The sequence below is a fragment of the Carassius gibelio genome, chromosome B23, assembly GCF_023724105.1.
Source record: "Carassius gibelio isolate Cgi1373 ecotype wild population from Czech Republic chromosome B23, carGib1.2-hapl.c, whole genome shotgun sequence".
In the NCBI taxonomy this organism is placed as follows: Eukaryota; Metazoa; Chordata; class Actinopteri; order Cypriniformes; family Cyprinidae; genus Carassius; species Carassius gibelio.
The window spans coordinates 29,393,527-29,416,174 of NC_068418.1; the positions used below are offsets into that span (position 1 = coordinate 29,393,527).

A 22,648-nucleotide genomic window follows, 5' to 3' on the forward strand; every position below is an offset into this window, starting at 1 on the left:
AGTGCTCCTTTCATGTGGTTAGAGGAGCATAGATAAAATAATGAACTTTTTTAAGAAGCTGGTAAAACTGGAGCATATAGAATAGCAATCGATCTGTCTATCTATCTAGATGTAGATATATAGATAGATTTAGATTTTTATAGTAGAAAGATAAACACACAAACACATTTTAATATTCTTAATATTTTATATGATTTTTTTTTCTAGTTAAAAAATGTATTGATGAATTCAAATATCTTAATAGCATTATTTTTTAAAGAAATAGTATTTGTAATAATAATGGTATAATCTTTACCTACAGTACATGTTGTTATATAAACAGCCTGTCAGAATTGAAATGCTTCTTGGTTCAAGATGTGGTGTTCTCAAAATAACTTTTTGTGTGCTTCATTAAAAGAACTGGCTCATAAGAGTCCTTTATAAATTGTAAAGGAATGGAAATTGATTAATTAATTAGATTACACTAGTTGCTTTGTTTGAATTATACTAGAACAGGAAACACTGTCTAAGAGTTTTAATATTCAATATCCTTATAAATGATTGTATAGATTTTTACTGGTAAACACAAGAAATTCCAATTTCCCCACAGTTATACCAGATATGGCTTTAGCGAATCACTGTCTCTGAACTAATATCAGTGCACAGTCCTCCTGCTGCATTCATCTAGTTCAGCAGACTGCAGGTTTCCTCAGGGCTCAGTGTTAAACCCAGTTCATACTCTCCAGCGGGGGAAATATACACTGACAGTCAGAGGACACAATAGAGGGTCTAATTCAAGGATAAGATGAGCCGAAAGTCCTTGGGTGACTTTTTTTCTTCTTTTCTTACATCATAAAGTTCAACCTCTTCTCTACATCTTTCCTGCTGTGTTTGAGCTTTCAGCCTGATGCAAATACTGCACAGAATTACAATGTTAGTTGAGCACAGCCATTCCATTGCAAGAGTTTGCTGGGGGCGTATCATTTCAGACCCAAAAGCTTTAATGTGAAAATAATTACTGATTATCATGGAAATGTTATTTGTTCAGGAAAGCTGTTTCTGGGACCACCGCGGCTATATCAGGAACTGCAGGAGTTACAGCATGATCTTTCTGTGGTGGAGGAAGTCACGTTGTTAGTGGGCACCATGCAGGGATCGTACCAGGTAAAGTCTTTAATCATCCGCAGCTTCGCACACCTGATCAATTTCTGACTGCTAATGAATAATTCCCTTCATATTAGGGTTGTGCAAAGGTATGTATTTTCATAGTCGAATAGTCTAAACGACTAGTTGGCCTTAGACAGTTATGCATTATATTATTTGTTAAACACAAAAAAGATCCAGACAAAAAAAAAGACAAACCACTTTTTTCAAAAAAGTCAATTTGAACATAAACAGAACAATCATTTTGGGGTGAAAAAAGCAGCACCAGAACAGTCTTAAACATTGTTTGAAACATGTCATACGAGTTTATTTCATGAATGATAATTTATCAGATTAGTATTTCTAATTTCAGAATTTCATTCGTTTTTTGGTATAATTTCTGCAAATGTCTATTTTGAATAGCTTTGCTAGTATAAGTTCATTCACAACCTTGCTTTCATTATTAAAAAAATATTTAACTTTTGACATAATTAATTATACGTCCACCCTGACTAATATTCAAGCATTTCTAGCTGCTTTTTGTGGCAGCTAATGGCCTCATTTTAATGTATCGCATCACAATCGAGTGATAGAAACTCTGAATTTCAAACAAAAATGCCTTAATTCACAAAAACGTTTTTAAGCTCGCTTGAGATGGTTTTTAAGTTGTGCGAACAAGGGTTAATTCGAATAATGTGAGATGGAAATGTATTTTGCAAATAAATTCCTCTTTGCGCAATGGATGGTAAATCCTTACTAAACCGTACCGATCTTGTTCTACAACATCTGAAATGTTAAATGGTCATTCGGAAATGCCTGAGCAAAGTCTGTCATCAAAGTATTTCTGTATAATTGCCTCCCGGAACTTTTAAACTACTGCATTCCCAAACAGCAGCATCCACCTCCGAAAGCAGTGCTTGTTCGCAAATGTTTTGTACGATATTCCAATTTTACGCATAAGTTAAATTCGCAACTTTGGATAGAAACCCGGCTAATGACAGCCATTATAAATATATACACTAAACATTTGCCACTTTCTATTGCACAAATCTTGTTCAAACAAAAAAAGGATTATGCATACTAACTGAAACATTGCTCACAGCAGGCGATTGGAAGTCTGACTGTAATAGTCTTGAAATGTATTGTTGAAGATGGCGGATGTGTAACAAAAGCTCTGCTGTGATAGCTGTAGCAGCAGTGCTTTCAACAGGGTGAATTTTGAGATGTTCAGAGTTTACCATGCTGACGGTCTAACAGCACACTAAAGCACAGCTAACACTCTCCACATGAAGTTTCCATTGTAAATCATTTTTTAAAGCACTGCTGCTAAAAATATTGAAAATCCAAACAATAAAATCTGGAGAAAAGCTGGTCAACCTCATCGATCGACTAGTCGACCCATTCGCAGTCCTATAGGGTGCAAAGTTTTCTCTGTAGGGAAATTGCTTTTTAACAACAATAGGTAAATAGTCTTGTGCTGTTGTCTTTTTGTCCAATTTTCAGTAACTTTTTTACTTCAAATCCAAGTTTGTAATGTTGTGGTTCACCTCTGGCTGGTTTGAAAAACCGGGCAGGTATTAATGCACTTAAATTGCTTTCTCGCTCTTTAATCTCTCTTGTGCTAATTATTTTTGACAATTGTTGCAAATGTCAAAAAGCAGGGTGCTAAGTGTGGTCACCATGCTTAGTCAGTCTGACAGCTGTCTCCCATAAATGGGACTGTGTACGTGTACAGAATCTCAACACTACGGTGGGGCAGGACTGGTGCATGGCTCTTCAGAGGCTCATCCGCATCAAAGAGGACGAGATCCAGTGTGCCAACAAGTGCCGTCTACGGCTGATGGTTCCTGGGAAGCCTGACAAGTGAGTGCTGACTACCCACTGATGCCAGTGGGCACAGGTTACACAAAGTAGAGCTGAGCATTGAATTCTCCTCAAATGTGGGTGAATGTGACAGATACACTGACTGAAACATTGCTAATCATTTCATCGCACTTGTACCAGAAGGATTTCGATTTCTTGGATTTGTCTTGGACGGGCTCTTTGGAGTTACTCTAACAGTCCACAGAGCCAAAAGACTTTTGCTGATCAGTTGGAGGTTTAAACACAGACTGAGCAGCTTTTAAGATTTAATCTTTCTTAAAGTCTGATGGACCATAATGGTTTAGGGTAGTAATCTTCAGTCTTTTTTTAGGACAGAACCCCTTTTGGTGGATGATGAGATGAAGCACGGACACCCTGTTACATAGAACCTTTAATATGTTTTATTTTTATTATTATTAACATTGATGATGAGTTTAGCACCAAATCAGCATATTGGAATGAATTCTATAAGATCATCACAGGAATAAATTCCATTTAAAAATATCTAACAATGGAAAAGTAATGTTAAATCTCAATAATACACCACATTTATAGTTTTTGCTGTATTTGTATTTATATAAATGCAGAATATTAATTATTTTACAGTTGACTTTATACACTAGCTTGGGAAGCACAATAAAAGCTTTGGTTGAAATAAGTTCATTATTGTTTAATGCATATTTTCCTTTTTTTTTTTTTAACCAATTATTTTGAGATCAAACAGTAAATGGCGGACCCCCTGCTGTATCATTGTGGACCCCCTGTTGAAGACCCCTTTATTTTACCCTTTATTTGATTTTCTTTCCCTTTTTTTGTTGTTGTCTTGTTGCCATTTACTTTTTCCAGCCGATAAAAATTATTTTGACTGTTGGCACAAATATATCTGTACATACTCATTTTAGTTATGCTGGAACCGAAAGAAGCTTGTTTCACTTGGATTTTGATTGTGTTGATTCCCTCTTGGATTCTCACAGTTTGTGTGTGTGTGTGTGTGTGTGTGTGTGTGTGTGTGTGTGTGTACATCCATTGACAGGTCTGGACGTCCAGTCAGTTTCACAGTGGTCTTCAGTACGCCCAGTCCAATTAGCAAAATCTCCTGGGTCAATCGCCTGCATCTGGCCAAAATCGCCCTGAGTAAGTATGGGATCTCAAACATGAGTAACACATTGTTGACATGTTGGATTCTTTTCTCATGTGTATAAAAACTGAGTTTCAGTGACAGTATCGCGCCTCTGGCTAAGCTTATTGGCGTTTGTGTAGGAGAGGAGAACTTGCCTGGCTGGGTGTGTGTAGAGGATGATGAAAAGACTAAGCCTCCGTTCTGGTGCCCGTTACTGGCCTGCCGGTTGCCTGTGTTTACCCCAAAAATGCAAGATCTGAAGGTAAGTGAGAGACAAGCAACCAATTTGTATATGTGTATACTAAAGAAAAAACACTATTCAGCTAGACATAGAAATCTTTTAATGTTGTTTTTTATGCATTTTACCAAAAACGTTTTTCAAAAAATGAAAGCTCCGTTATCATTGTAAGTGAATCCAAAATAATCCAAAGTACAGCAAAAACAGTAAAATATTGCAATATTTTTACTATTTAAAATAACTGTTTTCTGTTTGAATACATTTTAAAATGTAATTTATTCCTTGATTTCAAAACTGATTTTTAGCATAATTACTGCAGTCACATGATCCTTCTGAAATCATACTAATATTCTGATTTGCTGCTCAAAAAACATTATTATTATTATAATGATTATTATTATTATTATGTTGATACTGTAATAATGGGTAGAAAACATTCCGTAAAAAATAGTTTTTATATATATATATATATATATATATATATATATATATATATATATATATATATATATAATATTTAATTATTATCTTTTAGTGCAGACACAATCAAATTTTATTCATTTTGAAACGTCATCTTTGTTATTATATTAATAAAATATTTTATCACGATCAAACAATTTTTTTCTTTGTACATGAAAACATAGCTGCCCTCTACTTTAGAAAAGGGTTCCTTCTAATGGGGCTTCATATTTGGGGTCCTTAGTGTCAAAAAGGTTTGAAAATCTGTTTTAGCAATGAGATTATATAAGAAAACATTTGAAGACGTTTGATTAAGTCTCACGCGTTTCACATTTTTCTTAAAGTTACAGTTTGATGAGAAACAGCTATTGAAATATCACTGCACACTCTTAACTATGAACTCCTGAAAGAGTAACCTATGAGCAGTGTTTTTCCTGGAGCTGCAGGAAAAAACATTTCCTTTGGGTAGTCAGTGTTTGATCTCAAACGAGACGGATTGTACTCCGATTTAGATTCAGTCATTCATTGGTATGCATGTGGTAGACGATAATTCACTGCTTATTGCTTGGCCAACATGCTAAACTGTTATCTGCCCTATCAGTACTGCACAACTTGGTGGATTGGAAACCTTTCTAACATAGTATTTGCAATCAGACATGGTGTCTGAATGTTGCCTTACATTTACATACAGCTTTGATCTTCTATTTTGTACGGCATTGCTATTCTACACCTCCAGGTCAGTGTGCAGCTTCTCAACAACTGGTCAGTGCCTTCGGTCCACAGGACTTCACATTTTTATTCAAGACTTTCTGCCGGTCCAGTTTTGATTTGATTTATCGTTGAACTACAGCTGTGTTAAGGTTATTATCTCATACTCATTCTCAATAGGTGGCTCGTTGATTTCTGTAGTTTATTTAACATTGTTTTTGGAAGTTCTACTGATTTGTCACTTAGATACTGTTATCTGGATAACAGATGAGGCTTTGTCAAAATTGCAATAATGGCTTGTTCATAGTCATAAAAGCATCAGTAAGAATGTTTTGTGAGCCACAAACCATGTTCACTGGATGCCACCATATTCCAGGAAAAAGTGTGTTTCTAAATGTTTGGATCTACAGTATAGCTGTACAAGTTTCGGTTAAGTTTCTGTACATTTTGTACATGCTATTTTTGTAACAAAAAGAAAAACAGTTGCAAACAAAATCAATAGCTCTAATGTTATATAGTGCAATATATTTGTATCATCACAAATCAGTATAGTTTATGGCCACATTTTCTCATTATCTTCAAAATGTTCTGGTTCATTAGTTCTCTCTGCCTGACAAAAAAAAAAAAATATATATACATATATATTTCTTCCCAAATCCCTACTGTCTAATAGCAGATGTGTTCCATAGGTAGCACTATGACAAATGCTTCAGCCTATTTGCTGTCGGTGCGTTCACTTTACTATTTTCAAAATGTGATGCAATCCCCTTTTAATGATTGTTTTTCACACCGCTATCAACTCTGGATGAGTGTCTGATGTGTCTTCTGGCTCAAACCTCACATGCTCATCTGATCCTGCACCTGATGTTTTTGATATCTCTTGACAGAGGAGGTTCTTTTTGCTTGGGACGTGTAGTACTTTAAAGTCATGCGGTTTCAGCTTTAGGACCCATTGCTGGCAGAAAGTTTCGATTACGGACTAAATATAGTCCCTTGTATTTTGGTCTGTGATCAAATCAGCTAAGGCTTCACTTGCTTTATGCCTATATTTGCATTCAGTCAGCTTGTGATTCACCAAGCGTGTATACATCTTTCCTCTTTGTTACTGAACAAACGCTCATCTTAACCTACGGAATGTGCATCTGCTTTCATCTGCATTCTGTCATCATCCTTTTTGAAGTACACTCCAGTGCCAGCCTTGCCCAAAATTAGTTTGAATATGTTGCTGTGCTGTAGCTTACAAGTCCTAAGAAAAAATGTCTTCATAGCTCATGTGTTCTTTGCAGTTGATTTGATTACTTGGTGTGTGTGTGTATATATATATATATATATATATATATATATATATATATATATATATATATATATACTGCTGTAGTCAAAATTTGACAAGCTTTGCAGTATCTGCTAAATGTTAATTATTTTACCAAAAGTCAAAGAGAGATCATACAAAAAGCATGATATTTTTTAAAATAAGTGAACCCATTCAGTGTGGATGATTCACAACTGTTCAAACCCTTTCCGATAATGACTATGATTTTAAGATCCATCTTTTCACACTGAGGATAACTGAGAAACTCAAGTTCAAATGCTCAGTGATACTCCAGAAGAAAATCAGATGCATTAAGAGCCGGAGGTGAAAACTTTTTGAATTTGAAGTTCAGGGTAAATTGAACTTATTTGATCTTCTTGGAAACATGTAGACATCTTCTGTAGCATCTGAAGGGCAGTACTAAATAAAAAAAAAATAAAAAAATGGCACATCTTCATTCTGTTCAAAAGTTTTCACCCCTGGCTCTCAATGCATTGGTTTTCCTTCTGAAGCATCAATGGACGTTTGAACTTTTTTTTTAACAGTTGCATATGAGTCCCTCATTTATCCTCAGTGTGAAAAGATGGATTTTAAAATCATACAGTCATTGTTAGAAAAGGTTCAAATATGCAAACGATTGTGGAAAACCAAAGAATTTGAGGGACATGAAAGATTTTACTAAATAAAAATGACTGAATAAAAGTGTATGTAAAATTTTAACTGTATATACAGTTAAAAGAATTTGTAAAAATGTATTGCATTTTAAAATGAATGTTTAAATATATTTTAAAATGTAATTTAATCCAGTGACGTCAAAGCTGATTTTTCAGCAGCCATTATTCAGGGTCACATGATGCTTCAGAAATCATTCTGATTTGCTGATATTTGTGGGAAAAGTGACTTTTTTTCATGATTCTTTGATGATACATTTTATAAAAGTATTTATTTGAAAAATAAATTTTTTACATTTATAAATGCCTTAACTGTCACTTTAAAACAATTCCCCCATGCTGAATGTACTATTCATAATTTATAAAAAAAAAAAAAAAAAAAGGCCCCCAAACTGTTTTTCCATCAAAGTAATTTACAGCAATGATAGCTGGCGAAAAATACAAATTATATATTCTGAGTTGTATATCCTCCAAATGAAAAATTACAAAAACATTTAAGTGATATAAAAAAGTGTAATGTTATAGACATGACATGCCATTAGAGGCTAACTAGACCATGCTAACAAACCCTGACCCCTTGAACAGTTTTCTCCTATAGTGCATGACAGACAAAGCTGTCTGCAAGCCAATTAAATCAGTGCTTAGTGTTGAAAAAGTCGAAAATGGAGCAAAGTGAATGACTTTGTCTTTTGCAAAGGGGAAGCTTCTAGGTACTAAATGAATGGAAGCATGTGTTTATATTTTCTACATATTAAAATGTATGTTTGTGGCAGAGTAGATCTAAAGAAGTTCTTAATACTTAGAAACTTCTTTGTGGGAAATGTTTGATGGTTTAAAGAGCGGGGGGGAAACTTTTGTATCTGCAGATTAAAGCGAGGCAGATCTGTGGCTGCTACAGAAGATGCAGGAATAGACAAGTGTTTGCTTATGTGATGTGAAGTCTGTGTTCAGGAGGAACACCCATGAGATAAACGTGGCTGTCTTTTCAATCACTCTTCTCATAAATACCCTTTCCACCTCCATCAGAACTCAAAAAGCAATAATGAGCTTGAAAAGCAGAAAGAAGGAATGAGGACACTAGAAATCGTCAGGTCATTAAGACGTCTTTCTAAAATGTTACAGTAAGATTCAGCAGCGCAAAAGCAGCACATTCTGAAAGAAAATAACAAGGCTGACACAGAACCTTGTATAAATAATTCCAGTGGGCTAATTCATGTACATATTAAATATTCTGCCTGTTTTTTTCCACGGAGGGGGAAATGTGAATAAAAGCCGTGGCCCCAGTAGATTGCTTAAGATGAAAAGGGGCTCCATTCCCACAGTGCATATACTGGAAGAGCGAGTTTGCAGCAAGTTTGGCACATCAGAGTGCTGAGCATCAGGCTCACAGCAGGAGAGGGACAGCACCAGCCTGCCATTCCCACGCAAGATCCTCCTCAAACACAATAAGGACTGTTTCATCTAAACAGGTCATCCTCTTGTCATGAATCTAGTCTCTGCTATAGGCTCATCTATCAGGAAAATGTAATGGGTTTTCATTAAATTACTGAAAAAAGCTGTCTGCTAGTCCCCGTTTCTATTTAATGTGAGTGATTCAACACATTGCATTTATTTATTTAAAACATGAATAGACAACTGTTTAAGATACATGTATTACAATACTGTATTATTTATAAATGACTATATTTTTAACCCTAGATGTAATGAAAAAAGGACATCTCTATATAAAGTTTACAGCTTTGTCTTGGCTAAAAGTGGATAAATTGCTTGTTGACTGTGGCTGTACTTCTCTGCCATCACTGAGGATGCATTTTTGTCTCATCTAATGGAAAGTTTGGAACGCAATCACAGGAAATGTCTTGAGTGTGTGTGTGCAAAAAGATTTACAGCAGATCACTGTAATTATAGTCTTTTTAAGCTGCTAAAAAGGAAATGTTCTGTCATTATTTGCTCACCTTAAAGTCATTCCTAAATTCACAAAAATAGATCTTTTTCATTAATCTCCTGGTTCTTTTTTTTTCTTTTTCTTTTTTTTTATTCGATTAGAAGAAATGGGTCCTGGAGCTTTCACAGTTCAAAAAGCAATATGTACTAGTACATCAAGTACTCGTGCTGCAAATAACTTGGACTAACTTAATAGCAAACTTAATTGAAATAACTTAATAGCAAACCCGAAACAATCCAAATGTATCTGTTTTTTGTTATGTCACACTTAATTGGTAATGAAATTGACTGGATGGATTTCTTGACATGATGATACATTAATTATTATGCACAATTATATTGAAAAGAAAACCCTTAAAATATTAGTTGTATTCATCTCATGAGCTGCAATTACAAGGTGCTATAGTTAATGCTAAGTTATGTGTGGTGATTTGCTATGGTAAACTGTGTACTCTTAAATAATAATAGTGTCAGCAGGGGGTGGGTTTGTCACCAGACATGTGGGCCCTGATGATTAAACCTGGAATAAAAGCTTGTCTGGCTTGTGCATAAATTATATGTGAAAGACATTGGGTGTTTAATAACCTTATGTCTGTGTAATTTGAGCCAAAACACCCTGCAGTCAATTAACTTCCCTTACTTCTCTTTCCAAGCCAAGTGTTGGCTGTGGCCACCAGCTCTTTTAGATGTGAATTAGCTCAGCATGTATCAGAGCTGCCAAAACATGGACAACAAAGTGTGTCAAATTAAGAGTGTCAGTGTGTCCTCATGCCTTTCCCACCATGAATGATGAAAAACCAGAGTTTGTCAAGATTAAGTTTAAATGACTTTCCCTTATCATTGAGCAAATTGACATTTCTCTGAGCTCAAGCTTAAGGTCTATGAGTGACACGGTGTCATTTTGATTAATATCAAAGATTCCTGTAGTCAAAAGCAGGCTACTCTTAATGCTTGCCTTCTTGAAATCGAGCCTCAAGATGCTTACTTTGTGGGTTAATAGAATAATATCCTGCCTTTTTGTTGATCTTCTCAATTTTTTTGCTGATCACTTGTTAGTTTGCAGAATGAAACTGCAGCTGCACCAGAATAGTCCACTGTACGTGAATGCATCCCACACTGCAGAAGCAGAATTATAATGTTAGACATTCAAAGTGAGAGTAAAATTGCATGTCTGCCAGAAAATATTAATAACACAAAAGAGAATAATAATAATTTTATTTAGCTGTTAAATTATGTTTAAAAGTGACAGTAAGGACATTTATACTGTTGTGAAATATTTCCTTTTAAAATAGATCCTGTTTTTGTCTTTTTCTTTTCAAGAATCCTAAAAAACAAATCACAGTATTTACAAAAAATATTGCGCTGCACTTATGTACCAAATCACCATATTTTAATATTTTCTGAAGAATCATGTGACACTGAAGACTGGAGTAAAAACTTCTGAAAAAAATTCAGCTTTACGATCACTGGAATAAATGCTTTTTAAAATAGAAAAGACTTCTTTCAAACACATTTTTTTTTTTAAATTGTGTGTATATACAGTAGCGATTTAAAAGACATTTTAGTATTGTAATATTCAGCTGATTTCCAGAGCTGCAGCTTTTAATGCTAATTTCTTAAAGTGATCTCGTATGTTTTTTGCAGTTGCAGGCTGCCCTGTATAACCCGGTCCACTGTTCTCTTCTTGGTTTTTCTGCCGCTAGCACATCCTTGCCTCAGGGCTACCTCTGGGTAAGTACACTTTGAACAATGAGAACATATTTTCTTCTTCACCGCACTTGTGCAGGAATATTATAATATCTCTACACATCTCTGATGGTGTTCTTCTCTCACCTCTGATGCAAGGGGAAACGAATCACTCACAAACATTTGAATAGTCCACCTCTAACCAGGGCTGTCATCAGGACAGTACAACTGAGAACATCCTAAGCCCCCTACTTAAATTTCCCATACCTTCAGTTATCATGTTTTACTAAGTAGTCATTAAGCAGGTGTTCTTTTGTCCACATACAGTATACTTGGTCAAAGACACAATGGAAATAGTTCATGGAACATTCCCTGTAGTGTTTGGACCTCCATAATTTGCCTTAGCATAGTATTTAGTTTAATTAACCGATATTTCATAAGCAAGATTGATGTCATTCTGAATACTCATTACATTTTACAGTACAAGTAAATTGAATTATATATTACATTATATATTATTATATATATTTATTTATTTTTACAGCAAGTGTGGGTATTATTTAGGAGAGTCCCACGATCTCTTGTTTTATTCTTGAATGTGTTTGAAGGAATCGGTTGGATGAATGATTCAATGACTCATTCATACCGGTCGCCACTTGCTGGCGTAACAATATAAATTTCACAAGGAGGCACTCCTTCACAAACTGTGAAAAGCCCCAATGCTGTTAGACCATTTTCCAAGCCATGAACCATTTCTTAAATCTGACTGAATCACAGCTCTACATTAAAATGTACTTTTCTGTGATATTTTTCTTTTAGCTTAGAGAGCTTTTCCACCTGAAGCTCTGCAAAAAAAAAAAAAAAAAAAAAACACTGTTAGAATTGTTTGATCGACATTTAAAGGAAAGAGGGAAGCAGGATTAAAAGTTTCTCGAAAGGCAGCTCTAGTAACAAACATCAAGCATTCCACATCAAAAGACATGTATAAATCATTTATCTCATGGCTGTGCTTCCACAATTTTTTTCCCATCTTTTTTGCCGGCAGCCTCTCAGAGGGCTATGTCAGTGACTTCAGACACTTGATGTCCTCCTTCTAATGTTTGTTTTCTTTTTGTTGTCTCTTCGACTACACAGGTGGCTAGTGGGGGTGACGACTCTCACGGGCAGGTGGAGATTTTCTCCCTTAACAGACCCACTCCACGCTCCGTTAAGAGTTTCTCTCTAGGTTCCCCAGTGCTTTGTCTGGAGTATATCACAGAGCCCAGCACTGACGAAGAACTGGAAATACAAACCTCTGAACTTCCTTCCAAGATCGGTAACACCATCTGTGTAGGATTATTGGATGGCAAGTAAGTCTGAATACATACCTGTATAGGTCTGGAATGATTTGAGTAATTACATTGCAAATTGTATGCAGTCAGTCACAACTAATTTGCTTCTTTCCAATGGAAAAGCGCTTGATATTTCGTGTGTGTGTGTGTTTCTCAAGCATCCTGGTTTATGGAAGCGTGGACACCGCTGCTCAGTGTCTGCTAACATTTTGTAACCCAGAGTGCTGCCCAGTTCTGTGCCTAAAACAATCTACAAACTTTCTCTTCGCCGGACTGAGTAATGGAAAAGTCGCTGTTTATAACCGAAAGAGTGGAGGTAGAATAACTGCAGTGCAATTTTCAGTGTAAATATAGATTAAAGGGATAGTTCACTCAAAAATTTAAATTCAGTCATGATTCTGTTATTCCAAAACATGATTTTTCTGTGGAACATGAAAGAAGATATGGAAGTCATTGGTCACCAAAACAGTTTGGTTAACAACATTTGTGTTCCACAGAATAAACTCAAACAGGTTTGGGCATGAAGGAGTGTGACCAATGCAAGACTTTTCATTTTGGGTGAACGATACCTTTTATTAACTCTTCAATATTACATTTTTTAAATTCTGTTATTTTTTTCCCATTTCCTTTTGGATTTACATTTGCAGGAAACAATATGTGAACTCTTGGAACTCTGCATGAATTCTGTAAGATCTTCAACAAAAGACAAACACAAAAGCAACCATGCTTTTGCATGTCTTTATTGGGCACGCCATGTGAACATTCACAGGGCAGGGTGGGAAAAAAGTGTTTCCTCTTTACGAAATCATTTCAGTTCAGCAGTATTTTGGGGATGTCTGGTGTGAATCAGTCTCTTGAGATCTTGCCAGAGCATGTCAGTCAGGTTGAGGTCAGGACTGGGCCACATCAGACGGGGTATATTATTGTTGATTTATTCCTGGGCTTGGGATCACTGACCTGTTGAATCGTTAATTTCTGAGTTCCAGTTGAACTTACATCCTGCTGCAAAATGACCTGATAAACTTGGGAAGTTATTTTTCTGTCAATGAATGTAAGCTGCCCTGACCCTGAGGCTGCAAAGCCCCATGTGTCTCTCCACCTCGTTTTTCTGAAGAGCTACTAACTACTTTCAAACACCTTTGGCTTCATCTGTCCACAGAATATTTCTCCAGTAGCACTTTTGCAAAGGTGTTTTCATATATATCACCTGGCCCATCTTAATGATGTGAAATTTAAGTTCAGCCAACACACTCTCACACCAAGTTGTATCTATTTTACACTTTGTGTAGTATGAATTTATATGATTTCATATACTTTTTTGTACAATCTGCTTATGCCCGATTAGCTGTTAGGTTTAGGGGTGGAACTTCATGCTTGGCAAAAAAGTTCATGCCAGGTAAAAAGTTCACATATTTTTTCCTGCAACTGTATACAGCACCAATGCCTCATTTTTGATGTTGAATATAGTCTTGAGTAATTTATTCATTTACTTGTTTAATACAAACAAGTAAATCTTAGTTAATTCTCTTCGGTTTGAATTTATCCTCTCTGATTTTACTGCTATATTTTAAAAGATGTGTAAATATTTCCAGTGGCGCCTCTAAATCCAGCATGCATTTTCGGTTACAGAGGGGTTGTGGGATCCAGATTCCTGCAGACATGTGGTTATTGGATGCGCTCCCGTACTCAAACTCCTCCAAATAGACGAGTGTGTGTGGGCCAGCTGTGCCAACCAGGTCTCTGTGATTGAAGGCTCCTCTCTCAGGACTCAGGTAGAGACTCAGATATCATAGACGTCAGATCCTTCTCCTCTGAGAAATGCATTAGTGAAATGAAAATGTGTTGAATGTGATTCCACCACCTTCTCAATGAAGATGCAGTGCACAACTGCTTTTCATAAGACTGTCACGTCAACTATCAAAGCTTGAGATCTGTTCTGTAACAAAGGTTGGTTTAGGAAAGCTTGAAATTATTCTTTTATTTCAGAGTGTTACATTTAATTTCTCTGGCTTCCCGTGCTAGATGCATTATGAGAGAGCATCTTAAGCCACGCATAAAAGGTGTCCTCCCTGTAGAAGCCCAACAGCAAGTTAAAGTGCTAGCCTTTGATCACTTCTGACAGCTGAGCCAACCTCTCTATTTTGCCGCAAGGAGCGCACCCTCCCTCTGCCTTCCTGAAGCTTAATATCAGGATTAAATTCAGCTCTAGAAGTTGGAAGTTCAGTTCAGCTGGAAGATAAGATGTGGCTACGAATATGGACATGTTAACCTTTTTAAATGTGCAAGTCAGTTGTTGTTTGCACTTGAAAGCGCAGAATGTCAGAATTTATCTGTTGTAAAACAGATCGGGTGCAGGAAGTACAGCAGGATGTACAGGCATAGATGGTAATTATGTGGCTACAAAAAAAAAAAAAAAAACGGTTAAACTGCAAGGCATGTAACAAGGAAACATTGTGAAATGTTATAACAATTTAAATTAACTGTTTCCAGCATCATTTACAAATGTAATTTATACAATCAATTCAAAGCTGTATTTTCATCATCATTATTCCAGTCTTCAGTGTCACATGATCCTTCAGAAATCATGTATCATTATTATCATTATCATTATGTTGAAAACAGTGCTGTTTAATATTTCTTAATATTTCAAGGGTTTAGTTTGAATGATAAATTATATGAAAAATAATTATTTTAACATGAAATGTCTTTACTGTCACTTGTGGTCAATTCAGTGGATTCTTGTTAAATAAAAATATTATACATAAAACATTTTGATGCAGAGCTAAAAGTCCTGGCTACAATACATACATACATAAAGAAAGAAAGGAAACATGCATACCATAAAAAAAATCAAAACATTGTTTTTGGTCCAACAAGTATTGTTACTAAAAAAGTGTATAAATAAATATCTACAATTGACACATAACTTTTTATTTTGTATATTTTATCTTTTGTGATTATATTAGAAAAATATAAAATATATATACACATATATATATATATATATATATAGAGAGAGAGAGAGAGAGAGAGAGAGAGAGAGAGAGAGAGAAACTCATATTTTCCTAATATAATCAGAAAATGATGTGTGGGTGTGTGTGTATACACATACACACAAAAAGATATAAAATATTAATATTGCATCTTACTGTAATTACTGCTGTGTTATTTTGACTTTTGAAATTATCCATTTCCCAAACATTCTTAGTGGATTTAAGTGGATTATTTCCTAATTTAAGCTTTTATGGTTTTCCTTAAGATTTCTCTCATGTCTCTGATGAAATATGCCCAGCCTCATCTGCCCAAACAGACTTTCTTTCAGCAGGATATACCCTGACATCGAATCTTACCCTTCTTTGAGCACTACAGTCCACAGTGTTGGCCTAAACTTTGATGTTTAGCTTTCATTTCTTTGTCTCTTTCCCTCTAAATTCACCATTCCTCTTGCTCGCCTTTGTTTTTATGCATTTTCATCATTATTTTGTATCTTTTATGATTCCCAGAGTTTTGAAGTTCATCCAAACCCCATGGTTGGTGTGACCCACATGGTGCGCGCCGGAGGAGGGGTGTGGATGGCGTTTTCAGAGGGATCATCCCTACGTCTGTTTCACACAGAAACATTGGAACACCTCCAAGAGATCAACATTTCAACACCCTCTGCATATTTGAGCCCTGGCAAGTCCAATATGCGATTATGCTGCATGATATGAATTCTGTAGGATAATATTTTGGCACACAGGTCCTCAAAGGGGCATGAGTGGCAAGTACATCTACAAAAATGTTTTAAACGGAGCAGGAGTTGGTAGCAAAATTAATAAAAATAAAGACAATTCATCATATTTTCTTCATAGGTCAAAAAACTGTGTGTGTAACCAGCCTGCTCATCTGCCAAGGACTGTTGTGGGTTGGCACAGCTCAGGGCATTATTGTCACCCTGCCGGTGCCCAGACTGGAGGGCATTCCCAAAATAACAGGTGAGCAGCAATTTAAACAAAAAAAGCATTGCATCTAAGCCTTCTTTGTGTTACCAAACACAAACGGTCACTCTTTCCCATCAGGAAAAGGCATGACGTCACTTAACGCTCACAACGGCCCTGTTGAATTCTTGGTTGCCACCTCCAGCATTTTATCCCAAGATTTTCTAAAGCGGGATTCTGCAATGGAAGGTGGGGATTCAAGCAGTGGCGCTGAAGATAAGGAGGCGACAGATTCCTTTCAGGAGTCCCTCCAGCAGGTGGATGGCTCTCCTCAGGCAGAAGCCAAAGCTAAAGGAGTGCTACTGCAGTACCACCTCCGTTCTACCTCTCAGCTCCCAGGAAAGCTCCTGACGGCTCGGCCCGAAGAAACATCCGACTCGACCCAGGACTCTCTGGAGCACACCCTAGAGGACGGTTCCATCTATGAGCTGAGTGATGACCCTGAGGTTTGGGTCAAAGGGCCTGGGCCATCATCTAAGGAAGCGGGACGTAGGGAGAAAGTGACTTCAACCGCCGTTATATCCGGTGGAAAAGGGTTCCGTCGACTCGCTAATTCCTCCAACTCTTCTGACTCCAACGAGAACATGCTCATGGTCTGGCAGCTGCCCATTACAATTTGAGGCAGTAATGAAATCTCCTTCCTTTGGCTTTCATCGTGTTTTTTTTTTTTTTTTTTTTTGCAGTGATGAAGGATTGTTGGATCATTGAAGGACAAACAGTAAGCCTGTATGGCTTATGAGGATTATTTATTTCACTTCTCCTCCAGAAGGTTTTGAATTTGAACGAATATTCCAGGTTCAGAAACAGTTAAGCTGTGGCATAACGTGGGTTTGCACGAAAAAATGTCCTTCTTTAAGAAAAAAATGAATCAGGGCTACAGTGAGGCCCTTACAATAGAAGTGAAAGGGCCCGTTTGTAAATATTTTAAGATATTCAGTTTCAATAGCATAACCATAGGACCTAAAACAACACGTTTAACATGATTTTAGTGTGAAAAAAGCAAAACAATGCAGTGCCATAAACCTTCTAACCCTTAACTGACTTTATTTTGGATGATTTAAAAAGCTTTGTAGCTCAAATAATACGTATTTTAACAGAATAATTCATGTTTAATAATAAAGCTTAACAAATAAATCCTAAATTGGCCCCAATCACTTTGGACCTTTGGTCTTATGTAGCATGGGTATATTTGTCCAAATTATAGATTTTTAGGCAAAAAAATTCTTTAGATATTAAGTAAAGATTATGTTCCATCACGTAAATACATCAAAACTTGATTTTTGATTAGTAATATGTATTGCTAAGATATTAATTTAGACAACTTTAAAGGCGATTTTCTCAATATTACAATTTTTTTGCACTCTCAGATTCCAGATTTTTAAATAGTCGTACTTTGGCCAAATCTCGTCCATCAATGGAAAGCTTATTTATTCCGCTTTCAGATGATGTATGAATCTCAGTTTTAAAAAAAATTGACCCTTAAGACTGATTTTGTGGTTCGGTGTCACACATTTGTTTTTTTTATAGAAAACAAGGGACAAGTTAAAAGTATTTCACTTTTTTGATGGTAATACCCATAATGTCACAAATGCTTTTAAGGAAGTCGGAATGTTCCTTGAAGTTGATAAACAAGCATTCCATTCAATATTCGTCTGTCATAATAATAGCATGTGCTTCATATATAATGTACCTCAACTGAATATAAAACAAAATAACACCTTTTGTAAATTCCACTATTAACGACTTATACCACCCATTTAATATATTTGATATTTGATTATATTCTATCTGCATGCGAGGAATCAGGGTAAGCGTTGTTGTTTTTTTCAGATGTAATACAAGAAGTAATCCTTAGTATGTATAGGAGTATTGACTGTGACCCAGTTCTTTCTTGTTTAAGTGATAAAAGATGTTTTTTTATATGCCGCACCACCAAAGCAGTGTGTACAGAAAAGTAAGGTAGTTGAATATTCGGAGTCTGTCTATTTAAATGTGTTTCAATGTTAATTTAGTGTGAAATGTGATAAGAAGAAGCAAAGTCTTCGGTGTAGGTACTTGTGTTTGATGGATCTCGTTGTTCGCTGTGTCACTTTGTGAAAAAAAATTAAGTCATATTTACAATGATTGAAGTCTCTGCAATTTTTCTATTACTATTTCATTTGATTTGAAACTGACTGAACATTAAATGGTTTTGAAATGGCATTGTGCTGTAAATTAATAGTGCAGAGTAATATTTTATGTTGAATCTCAGCATATTTTCAGCCTTTTATCTCTGGGCAGCCACTGCCAGCTCTCACGGTAAACATATCAGCAAACGCAGTATGGCGCAGCTCAGGCAGCGGTTAATATATGCACGTTGTGACACCAGTGCTACGTGAAGAGGATGCCAAATCACGTCTCTGGCAGACGTGAAGCAAAACTGATCTGTCAGGATTGAAAGGAGCTGTCTAACAGCCACTCATTGTTCTCATAGCAGAAGGATTTGCTCATTCAGTCTAATAATTTTGTGCTATTCCTGTTGTTTGTCAAGTAAATGACATGATGCAATTCATTCTCAAATGCATCAAGCTAGGTTGTGTTTGCAAAGGAGAAACTTTGGTTTACTTTGAGAATGGTGTTTTCCCTCTAAGACAGTAAGGTATGTTGTGTTGTGATTAATAAGGAGCATCATTTAGTTTAAGGAGCTGTTAACTATGCTTACATCAAAGGTTTCTAATTAGAGATGTTTGATTGCTTTGTGTCTAATGGGAAATCAAGAATCTCATTATTGCTAATTGAAGGACTTGATCAAGATAATGCCCCTCCTTTGTAAAACTTAAATAGAAGCACGTTGTTCATACCTCTGTGACTATGGAGGATGTAAAAATAACTGTACTTATAATACAATGTGTGTTGAGTTAAAATGCTCTGTAAAGAAAACACATCCTCTTACATTTATGGTTAAACAAAAAAGGCAAATATAGTTTCAAGTATATTTCTACCCATTTACAATTCATAACCATAAATTTTTTGAATATCATTTTCATATGAACCTGAACTAAACGGTAGCATAACACCACTAATGTACATAGACGATATACATTGACCTATAAAATATATATATATATATATATATATTGGTGAATCTGCGCGCGAGAGATGTTATTTTATAGTGTTTAAGCTAGTAACAAGTTTTTCCCACCGCATTTTTACATAACAATTTCTTAGTCTTTACAATGTGGCTTGTGCTTCACGTCTCTGTGTGAAAAGAAAATATGAGAGAAACTGCTGAGAGAGACAGAGGAAAAAAATAACCCAGTTTCTGTGGAAAAATGTCTGACCTGCTCCTCTATGATCACAATATACTGAGAGGTATCTATCAGTGTCATGTACCCTTTTATATTGTGTATTTGTATGAGCGCCAAAAACTGACAATCCATATAGAAGTCTCTCTATAGCCTAGCACTTAATTAATAATTAATTAATAATTATTGTATATTAGTAAACCACATATTTCATCACTTAAAAATGTCCCCATCCATACAATAAATTTTACAATTTTAGAGTAAACACAGAAGTGTTTTAAACTAACCTTAATATGTAAATAACGTAGCGTTAAGTGTTTTTCCCTGGGCAGTCGTTTGCTCCGAGTGCTCGGGGTTACTGAGCGAGTGTGAGTTAATGACTGCGCGCGCACGAGAGAATGAATTCATTCAAATCTGTTGCTCTGGTGAATCTGCGCGCGAGAGATGCTGCTGCTGCTGCTGCTGCTCCCTTAGAAGGACACCATGAGAAATCACAGGCAGAATCGCGACGAGTTACTCAGTATTTCAGCTTTGTACGGAGGATGACATTGACATAATATTAAGATGGAATACTGACACTCTTGCGGCATTGACTGATATTAAAATAACGCAAAAGAGATGAGTATAAGTATAATTACTTTATCTTTGCTCCTGTGTGCTGACCTGCTGGATTTCGTTATAGGTAAGTTTAACTTGAATTATGTATGATTTAAGCAGAGAACAGCTGTAAAAGTCATACCATGCTGATATTTTCTCTGCACTTAATTAAGAGTCGCTCTTTGGACTGAATGTATAGTATATTTGTCCGTACTAACATTTTGGTAGGTTCATACCAAACCACCCAAAGCACATCTGCACTATATGTTTACAGCCAACTTACAGGCTATTCTTTTCCACACTGTATGAATGCCTAGATTGAAGGATTTCTTGATTGAGGTGGCTTGTCCTTTAAACTCAGGTGCACTTGTTTAATGTTTTTGATGGGTGGTTATTTTGAGGATAAAGCTTAATCTTTTGTCCTGACCCAGTTTTATGAGGGGTTATCTGCACTCTGAAATAATTAAAGGTCATTGATTGCAGAACAGTAGTGCAGGTATATACAGTTAAGAGCAAGCAGATATAATATTATGTAATAAGTATTTTTTAATTTGAGGTTGAGTAGAGTTCATTTTTTTTCTTTCAAGCCTATATGCATGCATTGAGAGACATAGTGCATGTTCTTGACATGAATCAGTGATTCTAGCCATCAAATATTTTACTGTAACTTAATAATGCTGCCCTAGCATCCTGTCATGTCTCATTCCCTTGAGTTGAGCACTTAATGTCACCGGTCAGATCATATTAGAGGTCCAGAAGCTTTGAGAAGTGCACCATTAGCCATGTTTCTTTATTTGTAATCATAGATATGTGATTTAAGCCTTCTGTGTTTTGCTTTAGCTCTCAAGTCTTTTTAACAGATTTCATATTCAAGTATTATCATGATATATATATATATATATATATATATATATATACGATTTTTGACTTTTGTTTAATGAGTTTCACAGAACTGGAATTTACACTAGAGTAAATAATAATGATACTGTTTAGTAAAGGTCATGATTTACTGCAAAGATTGGAGCAAATTCATTGTAAAGGTTTAAGAATAAGTCATTAAAAACCAATATTGATTGGACGTTATGTAAATAATGTAAATCTGGGTATGAAAAAAGAAAACACGTCTCCTTAATTATATATGGTGACCTAGCAATCAGTGTTTAACTGATGTCATTGATTATTTTTGATCAATTTCTCCACTGTTTCAGACTGTATAATGCATCCATCATATTCACAGATAACACAAAATTCTTGTGAGTACGCTAGGCATCTTTAATACACTTTAACCTTTGATATGCTTTTATGCATGTTTATATAATCAAACAGATTACTGAAATCATCACAGCGGCCCAACTAATCCTTAAACATCACCATTAACATTTCCAACCAACTTTGACATTTGACCGGAGATTGATTTTCTGTGATTTCCAAGATTATTGCAGTCTATAAAAGGTGCTTATGTGGTGTGGGACTGTCATAAACCCTCAAAATTGACGGTCTCCACTCAGGACATTCTCAGTATCCTGTGTTGCATGTGGGGCAGCCTATAGATTCACTTGGTTGATGGAGAAAATACCATGGATTAGGGAAAGAAGAAACACACACACACACACACACACACACTGAAAAAAAATAATCCATTCACTGACGTCACAGTTTAAAAAAGCCAATACGGTGGAGCAGTGGGATTTTGTAGGTCAGTGAATTTGTGACAGATTATAGGCCGATTGCCTCCCACTCTGATGCCTGTGCTCGGTACATGGTGACTGTTTCAATGGAACTACAGCACTCAGCAAGACATGGCTGCTTTTCACAATTGTTCAAGATATGAAGGCATTTCATGCTGTCTATCTGATGTTGGTAAAAATTTGAGTAACAATTGTAAACTAAGTCCTTTCATTTTATTAGGACAGGGACACAGCTCTGGCAGCACTGATGGCTGGAAGACTTGGAAGAGATGAAATCTAGCTTTAGATCATGAAGCATCAAACTACACAAAGAATCCATCTTTGTGACAACCATTATGTAATAGTGTAATGCACTAAACAATGAGTGTGTAGCATCTTTTCAAATCCTTTTTTTAAACAGATGGGTGTTTGATTTATAGTTGATGTAGCATTTATATTCTATTTAGCTTTGCTTTTTGTTTATTTGTTTTGTTTCGTTTCACTTTGCTTCGTTTGATTTAACTTTTTGTTTCTTTACCTTTTTTTCTTTTTTGATTATCCAGTATTTATAGTAGATTTTGCATTGTGTCTAGAGTTTGTAAAAAAAAACTCTAATTGGGTGGTATTTGTTTTTAAAGATTTTGCTTTGTTTTGTTTTTTTAAAGGTTT

At 35.8% G+C, this 22,648-nt stretch overlaps 2 protein-coding genes across 2 annotated transcripts in view; one reads left to right on the forward strand and one right to left on the reverse strand.

The window, feature by feature from the left end:
- LOC128011050 (glutathione peroxidase 7-like) overlaps positions 1-663 on the reverse strand; it is a 3,582-nt gene extending 2,919 nt beyond the window's left edge. The window contains exon 1 of the mRNA XM_052593085.1: positions 619-663. Within this exon, the coding sequence (XP_052449045.1) occupies positions 619-663 (45 nt within the window). The remainder of the gene's footprint in view (positions 1-618) is intronic.
- Positions 664-784: 121 nt separating this feature from the next.
- On the forward strand, positions 785-18,645 carry LOC128011051 (rho guanine nucleotide exchange factor 10-like protein). The gene is made up of 12 exons (XM_052593086.1): positions 785-795; positions 969-1,143; positions 2,858-2,985; positions 4,019-4,119; positions 4,246-4,367; positions 11,082-11,168; positions 12,258-12,472; positions 12,613-12,770; positions 14,084-14,226; positions 15,958-16,129; positions 16,306-16,428; positions 16,513-18,645. The coding sequence occupies exons 1-12, from the start codon at positions 785-787 to the stop codon at positions 17,049-17,051; spliced, it is 1,974 nt and encodes a 657-aa protein (XP_052449046.1). The 3' UTR covers positions 17,052-18,645.
- The last annotated feature ends 4,003 nt before the right edge of the window (positions 18,646-22,648 follow it).

Bases quoted from the DNA above. Each gene is read 5' to 3' on its own strand.
- LOC128011051 (XM_052593086.1), top strand. The intron at 4,368-11,081 runs GTAAGTGAGAGA...TGTTTTTTGCAG, and splicing joins CAAAAATGCAAGATCTGAAG to TTGCAGGCTGCCCTGTATAA. The intron at 14,227-15,957 runs GTAGAGACTCAG...TATGATTCCCAG, and splicing joins GCTCCTCTCTCAGGACTCAG to AGTTTTGAAGTTCATCCAAA.